This window comes from Rhodofomes roseus (assembly GCF_022264815.1).
Source record: "Rhodofomes roseus strain CIRM-BRFM 1785 chromosome Unknown C8Q71scaffold_1, whole genome shotgun sequence".
NCBI lineage: Eukaryota > Fungi > Basidiomycota > Agaricomycetes > Polyporales > Fomitopsidaceae > Rhodofomes > Rhodofomes roseus.
The window spans coordinates 301,278-316,135 of NW_025952957.1; the positions used below are offsets into that span (position 1 = coordinate 301,278).

At 54.0% G+C, this 14,858-nt stretch overlaps 5 protein-coding genes across 5 annotated transcripts; 1 reads left to right on the top strand and 4 right to left on the bottom strand.

Moving 5' to 3' along the window:
- Window positions 1-315: 315 nt before the first annotated feature.
- C8Q71DRAFT_719329 (GMC oxidoreductase-domain-containing protein) lies at window positions 316-1,933 on the top strand (the record flags this gene model as incomplete). The annotated part of the gene is made up of 5 exons (XM_047921299.1): window positions 316-387; window positions 584-881; window positions 909-970; window positions 1,037-1,300; window positions 1,358-1,933. 5 exons carry the CDS (start codon window positions 316-318, stop codon window positions 1,931-1,933), a joined length of 1,272 nt encoding a protein of 423 aa, XP_047784381.1.
- On the bottom strand, window positions 1,931-3,193 carry C8Q71DRAFT_729032 (uncharacterized protein). The gene is made up of 3 exons (XM_047922004.1): window positions 2,866-3,193; window positions 2,532-2,812; window positions 1,931-2,475 (listed from the first exon to the last, which is right to left on the bottom strand). Exons 1-3 carry the CDS (start codon window positions 3,038-3,040, stop codon window positions 2,128-2,130), a joined length of 804 nt encoding a protein of 267 aa, XP_047784382.1. The 5' UTR covers window positions 3,041-3,193; the 3' UTR covers window positions 1,931-2,127.
- Window positions 3,194-4,332: 1,139 nt separating this feature from the next.
- On the bottom strand, window positions 4,333-5,287 carry C8Q71DRAFT_729035 (uncharacterized protein; the record flags this gene model as incomplete). The annotated part of the gene is made up of 1 exon (XM_047922005.1): window positions 4,333-5,287. A coding segment is annotated over one exon (627 nt), but the record flags the coding sequence as incomplete, so codon positions are not given.
- A 3,739-nt stretch (window positions 5,288-9,026) lies between these two features.
- C8Q71DRAFT_4891 (uncharacterized protein) lies at window positions 9,027-10,826 on the bottom strand. Its single transcript, XM_047918881.1, has 3 exons — window positions 10,041-10,826; window positions 9,776-9,990; window positions 9,027-9,723 (listed from the first exon to the last, which is right to left on the bottom strand). Exons 1-3 carry the CDS (start codon window positions 10,456-10,458, stop codon window positions 9,361-9,363), a joined length of 996 nt encoding a protein of 331 aa, XP_047784384.1. The 5' UTR covers window positions 10,459-10,826; the 3' UTR covers window positions 9,027-9,360.
- Window positions 10,827-11,627: 801 nt separating this feature from the next.
- Window positions 11,628-14,839, bottom strand: C8Q71DRAFT_729046 (alcohol oxidase). Its single transcript, XM_047922006.1, has 17 exons — window positions 14,740-14,839; window positions 14,606-14,682; window positions 14,515-14,551; window positions 14,415-14,453; window positions 14,285-14,356; window positions 14,212-14,228; window positions 14,130-14,155; window positions 14,045-14,075; window positions 13,953-13,985; window positions 13,724-13,897; window positions 13,589-13,669; window positions 13,241-13,535; window positions 13,007-13,184; window positions 12,627-12,957; window positions 12,313-12,573; window positions 12,154-12,257; window positions 11,628-12,100 (listed from the first exon to the last, which is right to left on the bottom strand). The coding sequence occupies exons 1-17, from the start codon at window positions 14,772-14,774 to the stop codon at window positions 11,942-11,944; spliced, it is 1,950 nt and encodes a 649-aa protein (XP_047784385.1). The 5' UTR covers window positions 14,775-14,839; the 3' UTR covers window positions 11,628-11,941.
- Between the last annotated feature and the right edge of the window lie 19 nt (window positions 14,840-14,858).

Here is a 14,858-nt window from a genome sequence, read left to right on the forward strand (position 1 = left end):
TCATGTGATGCAATGGCCAGCCACCCGCGAAGTAGAATCTACCGTATGTTTTGTTCGTAGAATCATCGAGCCAGTGGCCAGGCCCTCTGCCATTGGTGACACGGCTTCGAACATGCACACAATGATCCTTATATAGGTGGAGATGGCCGCATCGCTCATCTAGGGCAAGGCTGGTGAGAAACCATCATACCACATACCGGTGGAGTACTTCATAACCCTTCACGCCTAGGCAACATCCCTCAATGCTACCTTCAGTTCCTACAGGCACAGAATCCGACCTCACCGTCACCTTTCACCAGCTATCCCGATTCTGAAATGTGGCCGTTCACCAGCAGTTACCCGCAAAAGTCATTGCACGCGTTGAGAGCCCAATACGACTTCATCGTGGTAGGCGGTAGGCAGCCCCGTTCCGACGTACAGACTCGACCACTGACTGACCTAAGCGGATCACAGGAGGCACGGCGGGATGCCTACTGGCACGACGCCTCAGTGAAAACCCACAATTCACTGTACTATTAGTTGAGCGAGGCGATGCGTCTGATATGTGAGCATGTCACACTATATACCTTAGGCATGTTTCTAGGCTCCTCGACACTACGCATCTCTTCTCCATGCACCATATTTCCACCGGCAAGCACAGTATAGTCTTCGACAGTGTTACGACGAGCGGCTCGGACGCACGTCATCCTTGATCACAGGAGTCGGTCTCGGCGGCACGTCGCGAATCAATGCCGACATGTACACTTGCGGAGCCCCATCTCAATACAATGCCTGGCACGAACAGGGCCGCATAGGCTGGTCATTTGACGACATGAAGCCGTACTTCATGAAATCGCAGAACTGGACAGGCCCTGTTCCGCGAGAGTTCCACGGGTTGATCGGTATGTATCTATTACTGCCATGCTCAGAGCATCTTCGTGAAATGGATGTCCCGGTCATCAAGCATGCTCCAGGAGTAGGAAACCATCTCGTATGTACTAGCGGTAACCTCAATTGTTCACTAACTCGAGTTCACTGATTACCCTCGAACACATAGCAAGACCATGTTCTTGTCCAGTCAACCTACAACTTTCCGATGCCCGATTCCCTCATGTCAACTTTCCGGAGTCCTATCGCACTCGTGCGGGGACTGTACAAGTATCTTCGATATGGCGTTGGGTCGTTCCTATGCTTCCTGGTCGAAACGGAGATTTTCAGTCTGTCGAGCGTAATCGCTCCTGACGGAACACCTAGGGCTCTTTCAGCGGAGCAGTGGGATCCATTCGACCCTAGGAACGTTCCAGATATATGCATAATGATTGTATGTACAGTATCCATGAACTACGTGGATTTCAGTCACGCGCCTTGTATTATGTAGTCGACAACCGGAAATCCCAATCGCCCCGAAGCGAACAAATCCAGGGGAACCATAGGCATCGACACCGGTCTCATGCTCCCGAGTTCTACAGGCCAGCTCTGTCTGCGCTCAAACGACCCACGAGCCAATCCTGTATGCGACATGCGCTATGCAACTTCGCCAGCGGACCGTCTCGCTCTGCGGGCTGCCCTCCGTGTCTCGGTAGCCATTGCGAGGCAGTTGCGTGCAGACGGCTACGAATTGGACAATGTCAACAATCCGGACACCTCAAGCGACGCGGCTCTGGATGGATACATCGACAAGAACCACGAGACGATGTATCATTACACAAGCACCTGCCGAATGGCCCCGGAGACTGACGAACATCCTGGAGTCGTCGATGAACTCTGTGTCCACAGTATACAGAAATTGCGCAGAGCGGATGCTAGCGTCTTTCCGAACTGCCCTGCTGCTCATCCTCAGGCCGTCGTCTACGCGTTTGCAGAGCGATGTGCCGACTTGATCCTTCAGGCGGCCGCCTCTTTCGATGCTTCCGTGGCACAGGCTGCGAGACCTGGAGACAGACATAGGTGGTAGATCGATGTGATGTGTGCTTCGATGTTCGCTCGAGGACTTGTCGACATATTACTAGTGGTTCGTATATCTAGATTCTAATGGCGTCGATTGTACAATTCAAGAGGACTTGTTCGCGAACTTTCACACGTGCACCACATCAAACAGGTCTACTATCCGCGTACTACATCCTTGACAAAACAACCTCAGCAGCGCATCTAAGTTCTCTCCTTCATTTTTTCTTCAAAAACCACCAGATTCTCCGGCATTGGGCCTGCGATCCTCTTCAGGGCTGGGATCGCATGGGAGTGCGCCAGCAGTATGAAATCGCAAATGTCCTGCCACTGCGGGACGGGCTCCGGGCCGCCTGCCTCGTAAATGTCCATGAGGTGGTCGTTCATCGCGAAGTATATCATCGCCTCCGCGACGTCTTCGTCCGACGGCGGCGCGTGCGGCGGGTACGCCTCCTGCATCCAGCGATGTGTAGTGCGCGCGGTGAGCATGAGGGCAGCGCGACCCCGGGCAATCGCCGAGTCGGGTGCGACGTTGGTGCTTGAGCGGAGCTCCTGCAACATACTGCATTCGCAACGCACCAGAGGAATCAGAAGACTGGAACACGCACATCTCTGTCCACCGTTAAAAGAAAATGCCCCATGACATTCATGTTGTTGATGATCGCCGCGCAATACTCGCTCGGCGTTTCGTACAGGTGCTGGATTCGTCCCTCGTACTGGGTACGCGCCAGGCCCTCGAAGATATCGAGGGTCTGCTCCGGTGTCGGGTTCTCTACCTTCGGTATATCATCGCGCGGCACAGACGTTTCATCCTCAGCACGGCGAGCGGGTGCGCTGCTGCTGAATGCTGCGCGGCGCCCGTTGAGAGGGGCTCTGAAAGCGGATGGGTCTGGCGCATAAGGTCACCCGGATTGCGCGGAGTAGACACGGAAAGTCGCGCACGATGCACTTGTGCTTGAATAGAACGCGAGAGAGAAGCGCAGGCATTCGAGCGATGACTGATCGACAGGCAGCGCAGACCGTTCGTCGCTGGCTGCCTCAGCGAGCGGGCGCTGAACGGTACTATGCACCGGGCCCCCCGGAGAGCGTGTGCACTTGCGGGCACGGTCGCGGGCATATCGACGAGATATTATCCGATTTTCAGGGAGCTCCGAGTGGGATTCAAGTAGATCGGGATGTACTGCTGGCGGCGTTAGAGCAGTGGGGAAAGGGTAGCTTGAGAGGATGTAGTAGTAGCGAGACAGGACCGTGGAGGTACGTGGAGGCATGCTGGAGGCATGTTCACCGCAACGGCGCGCCGGGCCGGGGCCGAGCGTCCGAGCCGGGCGTCCTTCGCGATCATGTGATGCGCGCAACACAGCGCACCTCGTTTCGCGAACTGTGACCGCGGTTGACGCGTTGACGGTTGGTTGACGGCGTACGCATCCGTCTAGTCATCTACCTCTACCTCGTCGATCCTTTGCTTTATTCCTGAGGACTGCGGTATGCACGCATTGCGCGAACTCGAGTATAGCCGGGGCAGCACCACGCACTGCACTCCGGTCCGAATGAAGCTATATATTCGCAACGGCCCGCAGCCTCGCTACATAACCCGTCTGCCTTGTAGTCATACACGACGCAAGCACGCTTTGTTTTGATGCTGTGGTACGTACATAGACTCCTTCCGATTTGATTTTGACCGTACGTGCATAGGTCCCACCAGCGACGACAATTGACTGCTAGACACGGACACGCTCACCGCCGGGATGAAGGGCGGCTTCGCAAGCGCAACAAAGAAAGCTACGTCTCTATGCAGGAGATACCGCAGTACAAGACAAATGCTCTGCATGTGTGCTTCTGTACGCTGGGCCAGTGGGCCGTGAAGCTCAGAGAAGCCTTGCTCTATCGAGTTCATGAGTCACATTAAATTACGACTGACTGCATCGTTAGTACACCGGCAAATTGATTTCATGTGCTCTCGACGACGGCGGGCGTAGCGCTGAGATCAGAAGAGCTGTGACGAGTCAGGTCGCAGATGCGAGGCGTACTATGTACATTGACCCACTGGACCCTTCGGCTCTCCATGTTCCGGAAGTCTGAGTTACAATCAACGTTCGGCATCCGCCCAAGCAGCCTACTGTGTGCCTAGATTACTTTCGCCGTCGCCTAAAGAGGACCTCTGCTGTCCTACAGGGCAAATGCGCAGTGCCATATAGCTCCTTCGCAGGAAGCCCCTCGCCTTTCATCCTGACGTCGTATTCGTAGACATTGTGGGTGAAAAGCGCCTTCAGCATCAGGAAAGCGTCACCACATCTAACTCGCCCTAACCTGTCTAACCCAACTAACTTGCTCCTAATTCATCTCACTGTCTAACAAGTTCCGGCCTCTGCGGCCGGCTACATACCTTCAGTAAAGCAGCCATCCATGTATATTAGATCAATACAAATCATCCAATACGAATCATTACAAACAATTATGTTTACGAAATCTACAGGCTTAGACTGGCATGCTAGTTAGGATAGGCGAGCGGTCAATTGGGCGGGCGGACATGCCTACATACGCGAGCAGCGACGGGATGTAGGTACAGCCGAGCGAGTGGGCGGGCATGTATACATAAGCGAGCGGGATATTGGGTAGACAGGAACAGGCGGGCAGTAGCGGTTACGACCATTGGGTTGTTCCAGGAGCGTGGTCGTGCAGTCATCGTGGCCAACAGTACGGCACTACGAGCTCCGCATTCGTAGATACGTCTGTTGGCGCAGAGACAGGGCGAGGTGGGGATACATCGGACGTGCAGCGATGCGTGTCCGTCGTATCGCCGCATGTTGAACAGAAGACAACTTTGAGGTTGTTCCCGGGCACGTCCACGCAATCGACGTAACCGCAGTGCGCACGGCGAACGTTTCGTTCGCCGATACACAGGAAGGGTGGCAGCGAGGTAGGTGCGTTCGGCGAGGACGTACCTTTCACTGGCAGTATCGAGCCTCTGTGTTCGTTCTGCCTGTACACACCGTACCCTTCCTCCTCATTCCTCTTCGTGGTCTCCTCGCGTCCTCCTCCGAGTCGCTGCGCGGTCCTCGTGTTCTGCATGTCTCCTGCTTGCCCCACATTCTTCATGTTCCGCGCGGCCTTGTTGCTCGGCCCTGGGCCGCGCGGCGGGATGCAAGGCCCTCGAACCGCCGACGAGGACGGTCCCGTGGACTCGGCCGTGGCTGTTGTTGATCTTGGAGTCACAGAGGCCTTCTCGACGGGCTCGAGGGTACTAGGACTACGGAAAAGGCCGAGCGAGCATGGATGAACGGGATGTAGACCCCAATGATGTGAGCACTGAGTGCATGCATGGCTGCGAGTATCCCACTTACATCGTTGTTGACTGGAATGTTGGGACTAGGCTAAGGCTTGGAGACGACAATGTTGGCAATGCGCGTTGCGCAAACACGCGCAAGGCCGCGGCGCGTCTGCCCTAAAGCGAATTGCAACTCCGCTTTGAGTCACACGCCATGTGCGTCCTCCGTCACTGGCACTTCTCCCTCGCAACAGCGGGCGACCCTGGGGCGACCCATCCTCTATGCTGCCTCAGTACCCCTCCTCAATGTCGGCAGCCCCGCGAGGTTGCGCAATGGACTGTTCCCATTGTCGCAGCCTCGCTTGTAGCGATCGCATCTTAGGTCGGGGTGCTCTGGCCATATGCCCAGAGCGGCTTGAGTGCCCTGCGGCTGTTCTGGCGTCTGCATCACCGCACCCTGCGTCGCCTGTTCGATCTCCACAAGGCCATTGACAATGGGAACCCGCGCCCGTGTCTTCATCACAGCTTCAGCTGCCTCGCCATAGGCCTCAGTGCGAGCAATATCAGCGCGTTCAAGTCAGTGGCGTACCTCACGAAGCTCGTACCACCGGGCTCAAAGGTGAGCTTAATCATGACGGAGGTGCAGAAGCCCTCGAGCTGAAGTATATACACTCACCGTATCCTCGAACAGTTGCCGCGACCATCACAGCGACGTCGGTTCTCCATCAGTTGCGTGGCCTGAGAATACCTGGAAATCGAGAACAAAACCGCTTATGTATGTCATCTTGTTCTACGTAGTTACCATTAACTGACATGATGACAGCTGTACTGCGGTCTGCAGACTGCTGCTGGACACGTCACACAACTTCCCCGAGTCGGTGTCAGACCTTCGCGCGCTCGATGCACCGAGGTCGGTGTATGGCGCATATGCCGTGTACAATCCAGCGTGACCGTGGTCGAAGCATGCAAACGAGCCGCGCGCGGGCTAGCTTCGGTTTACCCATTCAACGAGTGCGACGCGGACGGCAGCGCTCTTTTTGGAGCTCGCGAATGTGCTCTCGAGGCTCATTGGCACAAGTAGTGAGAAGTTCTGTACTTCGTGTTTGTAGATAGATCGAATGCAATACATTTTCTGTTGCATACCTGATTGCCTGAGTGATTGAATTGAGCTCCGGTATGTCTACTGGCCTCTTGGCCCCACGACCTAACCGTCTAACACGTCTCTAACTCCAGAAATGGATCTACTTAACCTAGAGACTCGATCTAACCAGTCTAAGTGCCTAAATGCCTGAATTAGGCAAGTTAGACGTGAAAGTCACTTTGCTGATGAGCTGTAGAGTAGCGAAGAATCGACCCGGACTGCGTATAACGAAACACCTTGTCAGAGATTGTCACAATGGATCCACGTTGACGACACTCACCACGCGTGTTGTCCATACCCAAATAGCATGTACTTGAGCGTTGGAGCAGAGGTCTGGTACTTCGATGCCGTTGTTCCTTCATGATGTAATCGTTGTAAGTGCTTTCGTTTCCGCTATAATACCAAAGGCTACGGTCATTGGGGCAAGATGACGGTTGCTGTGCTCGGCGACGGCGAGCAATAGCAAAAGTCTTGTGGAATTCCTCAATGCTGAACTACAGCACTGCGTAGTTCTCGCGCGTTGTGAGTCAGGACATACCCGTACAAATCCTACTGCTGCTGATCCACATTTGGCTACTCAGAAACTACTGTACGAATGTAAGAGCTTACACTAAGAGCATGTTCCGTCGCTCGAGCCTTCTTTCCGATCAGTGTGAGGAACTCCTCTCTCGGTACTCGAGTCCAACAGGGGTCCCAAACTGCCCATGATCAGAAGGACAGTGGAGATGATCCAGCGGGCTGTGATATGAAGCCGAAGGTTCAGAGAAGCTCAGCATGCGCTGTGGACGAGTTGATGATGAAGGCTGACCAAATTTCAACGTTCAGGATTGGACTATGCCAGTGAGAGTGATCAGTCGAACGGAGCAGATGGAAGCAGCATCTATGTTTGCCAGTTCTTGAGTTGCATCGCATTATCACGCGAGCCCTTCAACTGTCTTCCATTCAAGGGACAGCAGCTGATGTTCCGAAACCAAGGCTTGTTCCCTCTTGAGCGGGCAATGGACCACATGCGATGCTGGACTTCCCAGGGATGTCATTTAAGAAGGGTTAATTATAGTTCATTAGTGAACCTAATCAGGATTAAAATGAGTTCCTTAAGAACTATGATTAGGTATTCATTCTGTTAATCATGGGCTTAGGGTGGTATGATTACCTCCATTAATCCATGTTGGCATGAAACCATATTATGATCCCAAATGAAGGCACTAGCCCTGACACAAAGGGCTAATTCTCTGCAAATCCCAGTCAATTTACACTGAATCATGGCATAATCCCAGTCATGATCATGCTTAACCAATTCATGACTCTTAATCCTAAGATAATCCCATTATTTGGATATCATAATCATGGCATAACCTCAGTGTTGATCCTGCTGAAATGGGCATAATCATGACATATGTACAATCCTAAACATTCATTATCAAGCCCTAACCTCAGAGCTAATCTATGGCAGGCATCATGAATGTAATCATTAATTCAATGCTAATCCTGGCTGCTGATCCTGATATATTGATGTCAGATTAGTGCTGATTAGCCAGATAATCTGCAGAACAAATCACAGTGATCAGATCAATTAAAAAAAATGTTGTGCAGAAGCCAGGACTGAACCAGCGACTTTTTGAAGCATTACATAATGACCTTATTGGGCAAAGAAGCATACACTATAACCACTGCACCATACTGTCTTGTTATGTCTGAGATGTTATTGATCTATGTCATGTTCTTTGATTGCTGGACTTAGACACATTTCTAGTGCCCTCCCATGATGCAGTCTAATCCTGATCAACCTGAGATTAGCAACCAATCAATCCTCACTAACCCATGAGGATTTTCAAAGATTTATTTCCAATATAATCTGCTGTTTCAATGATGATTTCAATGTGCTGTACTTGGTACTTTTAATCATGATTCAGTAATGTGGAACCCTAATCCTGTTTGTACACTGCAGATTAGCAGTAAGTTAATCAGATTGAAGACTATCTAATCCCACCTCTAATCTGGACTTGATCTGTTCACAGTCTTATGTGGCAAAGAAGCATTACCTCAGGATTAATCTCTGCAAATCCTCATGGGTTAGTGAGGATTGATTGGTTGCTAATCTCAGGTTGATCAGGATTAGACTGCATCATGGGAGGGCACTAGAAATGTGTCTAAGTCCAGCAATCAAAGAACATGACATAGATCAATAACATCTCAGACATAACAAGACAGTATGGTGCAGTGGTTATAGTGTATGCTTCTTTGCCCAATAAGGTCATTATGTAATGCTTCAAAAAGTCGCTGGTTCAGTCCTGGCTTCTGCACAACATTTTTTTTAATTGATCTGATCACTGTGATTTGTTCTGCAGATTATCTGGCTAATCAGCACTAATCTGACATCAATATATCAGGATCAGCAGCCAGGATTAGCATTGAATTAATGATTACATTCATGATGCCTGCCATAGATTAGCTCTGAGGTTAGGGCTTGATAATGAATGTTTAGGATTGTACATATGTCATGATTATGCCCATTTCAGCAGGATCAACACTGAGGTTATGCCATGATTATGATATCCAAATAATGGGATTATCTTAGGATTAAGAGTCATGAATTGGTTAAGCATGATCATGACTGGGATTATGCCATGATTCAGTGTAAATTGACTGGGATTTGCAGAGAATTAGCCCTTTGTGTCAGGGCTAGTGCCTTCATTTGGGATCATAATATGGTTTCATGCCAACATGGATTAATGGAGGTAATCATACCACCCTAAGCCCATGATTAACAGAATGAATACCTAATCATAGTTCTTAAGGAACTCATTTTAATCCTGATTAGGTTCACTAATGAACTATAATTAACCCTTCTTAAATGACGAAGACGGACTTCCTTGGTAGATGGTGAGCGCTAGTGCTCTCAAATTGGCCATACACGAGTGTAGAAGCGGCATAAAAGTCCACGCACTCTCGTTGCCGTGTATGACAGCAAGCAAGACACAGAAAGCAGCGACATGCTCGTACACGGGACGTAAGCACACCCAGAACACACCTATCCACTCTCCGCGCCCTCCGTTGGTACCGCAGTGTAGATCACCAGTTCCTCCGGCATCGGGCCCGCGACTCTCTGCAGAGCAGGCAGTGCCTCGGAGTACACAAGTAAAATGGCGTCGCAGATGTCCTGCCACTGTAACTGCATCACGGGCTCCGGGGCGCCGGCCTCGTACACGTCCATGAGGCGGGTGTTCCCCAAGAAGTCCGCCATCACCTGCGCGATATCCTCTTCCGGAGGCGGCGCGTACGGAGGGTACGCCTCCTGCATCCACCGGTGGGCGGTACGCGCGGTGAGCATGAGGGCAGCGCGGCCCCGGGCAATCGGCGAGTCGGGTGCGACGTCGGTGCCCGAGCGAAACTCCTGAACACACCACGTCAAGATGCGCCAGAGTCCAGAATACGCGAATACGCACAGCTACGTCCACCGTATGAAGGAACTTCATGATGAGACGTGTATTGGTGATTATCGCCGCGCAATACTCGCTCGGAGTCTGGTACAGGCCCGGCACTCGATCGTCGTACTGGTCATTCGCCAGGCGCTCGAAGACGTTGAGTGTCTCTTCCGGCGACGGGTTGATCACCAATGGAAAGTCCTCAGCGCGAGCGGGTATGCTGCTGCTGAAGGCCGCTTAGCGCCCATTGAGACAGGCTCTGAAAGTGGATGGGTCTAGCGCATACGGTCATCTGAGGTGCGCGCAGTAGACACGGAAAGTCGCGCACAATGCACTCGTGCTTGAAGAGAACGCGAGAGAGGGGAAACGCAGGCGTACGCGCGAGTTTTGACCGACACACAGCGTAGGCTGCGCGTCGCTGGCTGCCTGAGCGAGCGGACGCTGAACGGTAGGCCCCCCCGGAGAGCGTGTGTACTTGCGGTCACAACCGCGGGTGGCATATCGGCGAGATGGTATTCTTCGAGTTGCAGAGAGCGCCAGGCGGGACTCGAATGGGATATCAGGATGTACCTCCCGACGGCGTTATAGCAGGTGGTGGTAGCTTTCAATTTGCTTTCAATATGAGAGGACGGAGGTGGCCACAGGAGCCGGCATCTACCGGCTCGGTCGCCGTGCACGGTGCACGGCGACTTGCCACTCACCATCGCCTGCACCGTGCAGTGTCCGCGGCTGCCCTCGTCTCCTCCGTGGCCCACTCACCGTCGATAGATGCTGCACCCTCCGTGCACGACCTCGCCCGAATGGCGCCACGCTGCGCGAATGCTCATGACATGCGGCTCTTCCTACAGTCACTGGTTGACCATGCATCTTTCCCGCGTCACTGCCACCTCCGCCGTCCCATTTCCTGGTTTCTCCGCGTACGCATTCCGTACGCCAAATGTACCCTCGCTGCTCGCTGCCACCCGCTCGAATCCGTCGTCGATGCTCAGTGTGTCACCTTGTCGCGCCTGCTCTAGTGACTCCTGTGATATCCAGATGGCCAGCAACACAACCAAGTCGTAGCGCAATGACGTCACGATCGACACCGAGAACGCCGCCTGCCACTGTTCGCATACGCTGACACCGCCCGTCGCTTTCGCATACGGATTCTTATGCCAAAGTCACCTCGTACAACGGTCAGCTGACCGCGTGTCCTTCCCTCGACGTGCTTGTCATCGCGGTCTCTCGCAGAGCGCGCTCTACCCTCCACGCGCGCCGACATCGTAGACAACAGCACCGAGTCAACCGACAGCATGGACATTTGTGCGTGCGCTCCTTCATGCCCACCGCATCATCCATGAACTGCGTAGCTGTCAATTGGCCTCTCAGATGGAGATATGCGCGCACGGCGCAATCTCCGTAAGACAGCCCAATCCAAAGCCTATGTACGCTTCTCCGTCGTACCGATATTCATGCTGTTTGACAACTCGGCGAGTGTCACTCCAGCAGCGCTTCTCCATGTCGCGATTTCTTGATACATCTGTTGGGAGAAAAGACTTTGCCACTCGTCTTCGACGTGTCCCCCAGCCTCCAGCCATGTATGAGGCCGTAGCAGTGGTCGTAGCGTCGGTGCTGGCACATGGTGGTCCGTGGCTGGTCCTGTTTCAGACGCGTAGAGGTGATGCTTCGGAGCCTTGGTGGCCCTCTGGCTGCGCGCATTCGAAGAAATATTCGGCACTACATATGTCACGCAGATGGCGGTCGTAGTCGATGAACATCAATGTAAACACGCCGAGGTCATGAATTCACGATTCGGACGTGAACGCCATCGACGCGGTCACGTGTTCGATGTACATATGCGTCGCGGTAGAACGTACTAGAGTCGCTCTACTTGAGCATCTGCTACCGTTGCACGGCCGCTGGCGCGCGTAGAAACTTGAGTGGCAATTATTTTCCAGTCGAAAGACTACGTATCGCATGCAGTTCCTGTCATAGCGCAGCTAAGTCACGTCCGAAATACAGAAATGCAGACACCATGGTTGCATTGACTGTGATATGATGATGGGCAGGTAGAAGTACAAGACTGAGAGTGCCGGCTACTGGTACAACATACAACTCCGCACATACAGGGTATTCGTACAACACAAGACCTCCGATACCGACTCATGCAGCGAACAGACATCGGACGCAAGCGGGCCAGGAGATCGTTCACCGGACCTGAGTCGACGGCTTGCCAACCGGCTCCGGGGCATGCGGCACCTGCGCGTGCGGGAAGCGCAGCTTGAGGCCGAGTTCCTCAGCGATGAGGTCTGCGCCCTTTTCGCCGACGAGGAGAGCAGAGGAGTAGGTGTTCGTACCGAGGTTGTCCTGAGCAGGCGTCAGCCTCACATCGCCGTCGATGACAGGAGGCATGGACGTACCGGGCAGATACTCAAGTCGACACACTTGAGGTTCTCCGTGCCGTAAACGCTGAGGCGCTTGTCCAGGACACCGCCCTGCTCGCGCGGCTTCATCGCGCAGGTGCCTGCAGCCCAGTCAGCAAACGCCTTGCATGGAAGCGAATGTGCACGGATGCTCACCGAGCGAGTGCCAGGTGGTCTCGACGTGGTCGGCGACCCAGTTGTCGATCGCCTCGTCGTCCTCCTTGGTGTAGGGGAGGTCGTCGTGCACCTTCTTCGCGTCGTATGTTTCGCCCGGCTTGTGCCAGGTGCCCATGTGGATGCCGACGGTCAAGCTGTTCGGGAGCAACTCCTTCGCGGTCTTGAGGTCGATGTCCTTGCACACCGCGGGCGAGCTCGGGTGGAAGTGCGGGTGGTGCGAGGTAAGCTCGCCGCGGTAGCCTATCCGAATGTCAGGCGAAGCCGCTAAACTTGAACACAGCAGACAGACTTACAGTCCATGCGGCGCGCGATCTCACGCGTCTTCTTGTAGCTCCAGCGGATCGGCGCGAAGTCGGCCTTGTTGTTCATGAAGCCGGAGTCGAAGAACGGCTCGTCGTACGGGTTGGCCGACTTGATGTGGATCTTGCCGCGGCTCGCCGGGTACTCGAGATACTGGAACATCGTGATGTACTTGCCGGGCGGCAGGACCGAGTGGTCGGCGTAGGCGCCACCGACGATGGAGCCGAACATGACCGGCTTGTCGGGCTTGTCCTTGAAGTAGCGGTTCCAGAGATCGTTGAACTCCGGGCCCATCTCCTTCAGCTCCTCCTCTGTCGGACGGATCTGCGTGGGGAGATTAGGACTGCGCTGTCATGTGAGATGGGTGCGGTACCTTGAATCCGGCGTCAATAGAGTTGGAGGACAAGCGAGCCTTCTCGGGGCTCTGCTCCCACTCGGCGAAGATTTCCTGCTGCACCTCCTTGACGCCACGGAGGAAGTCGTCGGTCGTCTGGGTCTCGTTCGAGACACGGTAGAGGGAGAGGGTCGTGTAGTGGTCCTGGTACTCCTCGCTTCATCACAACACTGTCAGCGGGATGCAGAGTTCGTGTACAAAATTGATGCATACCCGACGCCCGGCAAGTCGCTCACGGCCTTGATGCCGACCTGGCGGAGGAGCTCAGCGTTGCCGACACCAGAACGCTCGAGGATCTGGGGGGTGCCGAGGGTGCCAGAGCTCAGGACGACCATCTTGCGTGCCTTCACGATGGTCTCGTGGACCTTGCCGCCGGACCCGCGGTTGCGCGACGGGACATAGGCGACACCGACCGCCTTGTTGTTGTCGTCGAAGAGCACGCGGGAGACGCGGGCGTTGCAGCGGAGGTAAAGGTTGTCCTGCACGTCCATGACGCTGTGGACGTAAGCTATGGGAGAGCCGTCAGGAGGAACGCATAGTCTAAGTGCTGTGGCGACGCACCAGTTGCGGCATCACTGCGCCTGCCAGTCTCGCGGTTGATATATTTGGCCCAGATCTCAGCGGCGTGAGACGTCTTCAGGTCTGAGCATCCTGTAAGTACTGTTCACGAGTGTAGCGAGGGCTTTTGAGACTCACCCTGGATGTCGTCGCTGTAGGGGATGCCGATGGCGTGCGAGGCCCGTAGGAAGTCCTGAGCAACGGGCTGAATCTGCCCGCCGTTACTGATAGCGATAGGGCCATCGTAGCCGTGGCTGTCGTTGTTCACCGGCTTTTGATACCGCTCGAGACGCTTCATGAGCGGGAAGAGATCTGTGTCATGTTTCGCTCAGATGAAGAAGAAGTCTCAGCGAGCATCGATAATTACCCTCGGCAGTCCAGCCTTCCGTCTTGAAGTCATCTGATCAAGGTTACTGTCAATCCCCTCGTCGGGAAGCAGCTGTACTGGGACTATCTCACCCCAATCCGACGCCGAAGCACGGGTGTACATCTGTCACATAGGAGTTTGTGAGGCGCTCGATAAGCCACTCTATGCTTAACATACCTGGAAGTTGATACTGCTTCCACCGCCTGAAGAGAAAAGTCTCGTTAGTCAAATGCGACGCCTCTTGGAGGCCACAGCATACCGAGAATATTCGCGCAGCTGCCAAGGGTGGTCAGCTGTGATGCCGCAGAGCTCACGACACGTATGTCACTTACGGGACGATAGATTGCCTGCCGCGCATGAAGGGCGACTGCAAAGAGTCGGTGTAGAATGTCGCCTTGTCGTTTCTGGAACGCAGTGCATTAGCTCTGACTGCATAAATCACCGGAAATCAATGTCACATACACGCCGTCGTTCTGCATGTTGCGAACGTAGATGCCAGGGCTGTATAATTCGCCATCAACGTCTTAAGCGTGCAGCACACAATACCGACGGATGCACTGACCGGTATACCCAGGGGTCATCACGGTTGTTCGCACCGCCTGAACACGTTTCGTCAGCGAATGTTGAAGGGGAGATGGAGAGAGCATGCGTACCCTCAATGAGCATAACCTTGAGAGTGGGGTCGGCATAGGCGAGACGGCCTGCCACCACGCAGCCAGCGGGGCCACCACTGTTGAGCAGGGGGGGTTCAGTAACCGACGACCAGAGCGATGTGGAAGAGACTTACCCGCAGACGATGACGTCGACTTCCTCTGGATGCATGATGATTCACGAGTTAGAATGAGACTGAAGAAGAGCGCAGACAGGGGGAGAGCGGTCGAGAATGGATCGCTGCTTCGACCACAC

What these genes read in the sequence shown, in the direction of transcription:
- C8Q71DRAFT_729046 (XM_047922006.1), bottom strand. Translation starts at nt 14,774, where the DNA reads ATGCATCCAGAGGAAGTCGACGTCATCGTCTGCGG. An exon ending in TGCTTCGGCGTCGGATTGGG is followed by an intron (nt 13,986 to 14,044) that starts GTGAGATAGTCC and finishes AACCTTGATCAG; the next exon opens with ATGACTTCAAGACGGAAGGC. An exon ending in GATCGCGCGCCGCATGGACT is followed by an intron (nt 12,574 to 12,626) that starts GTAAGTCTGTCT and finishes ACATTCGGATAG; the next exon opens with GCTACCGCGGCGAGCTTACC.
- C8Q71DRAFT_4891 (XM_047918881.1), bottom strand. Translation starts at nt 10,458, where the DNA reads ATGGTGAGTGGCAAGTCGCCGTGCACCGTGCACGGCGACCGAGCCGGT. An exon ending in TGCGCGCACCTCAGATGACC is followed by an intron (nt 9,991 to 10,040) that starts GTATGCGCTAGA and finishes ATGGGCGCTAAG; the next exon opens with CGGCCTTCAGCAGCAGCATA. An exon ending in TTCATACGGTGGACGTAGCT is followed by an intron (nt 9,724 to 9,775) that starts GTGCGTATTCGC and finishes TGGTGTGTTCAG; the next exon opens with GAGTTTCGCTCGGGCACCGA.
- C8Q71DRAFT_729032 (XM_047922004.1), bottom strand. Translation starts at nt 3,040, where the DNA reads ATGCCCGCGACCGTGCCCGCAAGTGCACACGCTCTCCGGGGGGCCCGG. An exon ending in TATTCAAGCACAAGTGCATC is followed by an intron (nt 2,813 to 2,865) that starts GTGCGCGACTTT and finishes CTTATGCGCCAG; the next exon opens with ACCCATCCGCTTTCAGAGCC. An exon ending in TTTTAACGGTGGACAGAGAT is followed by an intron (nt 2,476 to 2,531) that starts GTGCGTGTTCCA and finishes AGTATGTTGCAG; the next exon opens with GAGCTCCGCTCAAGCACCAA.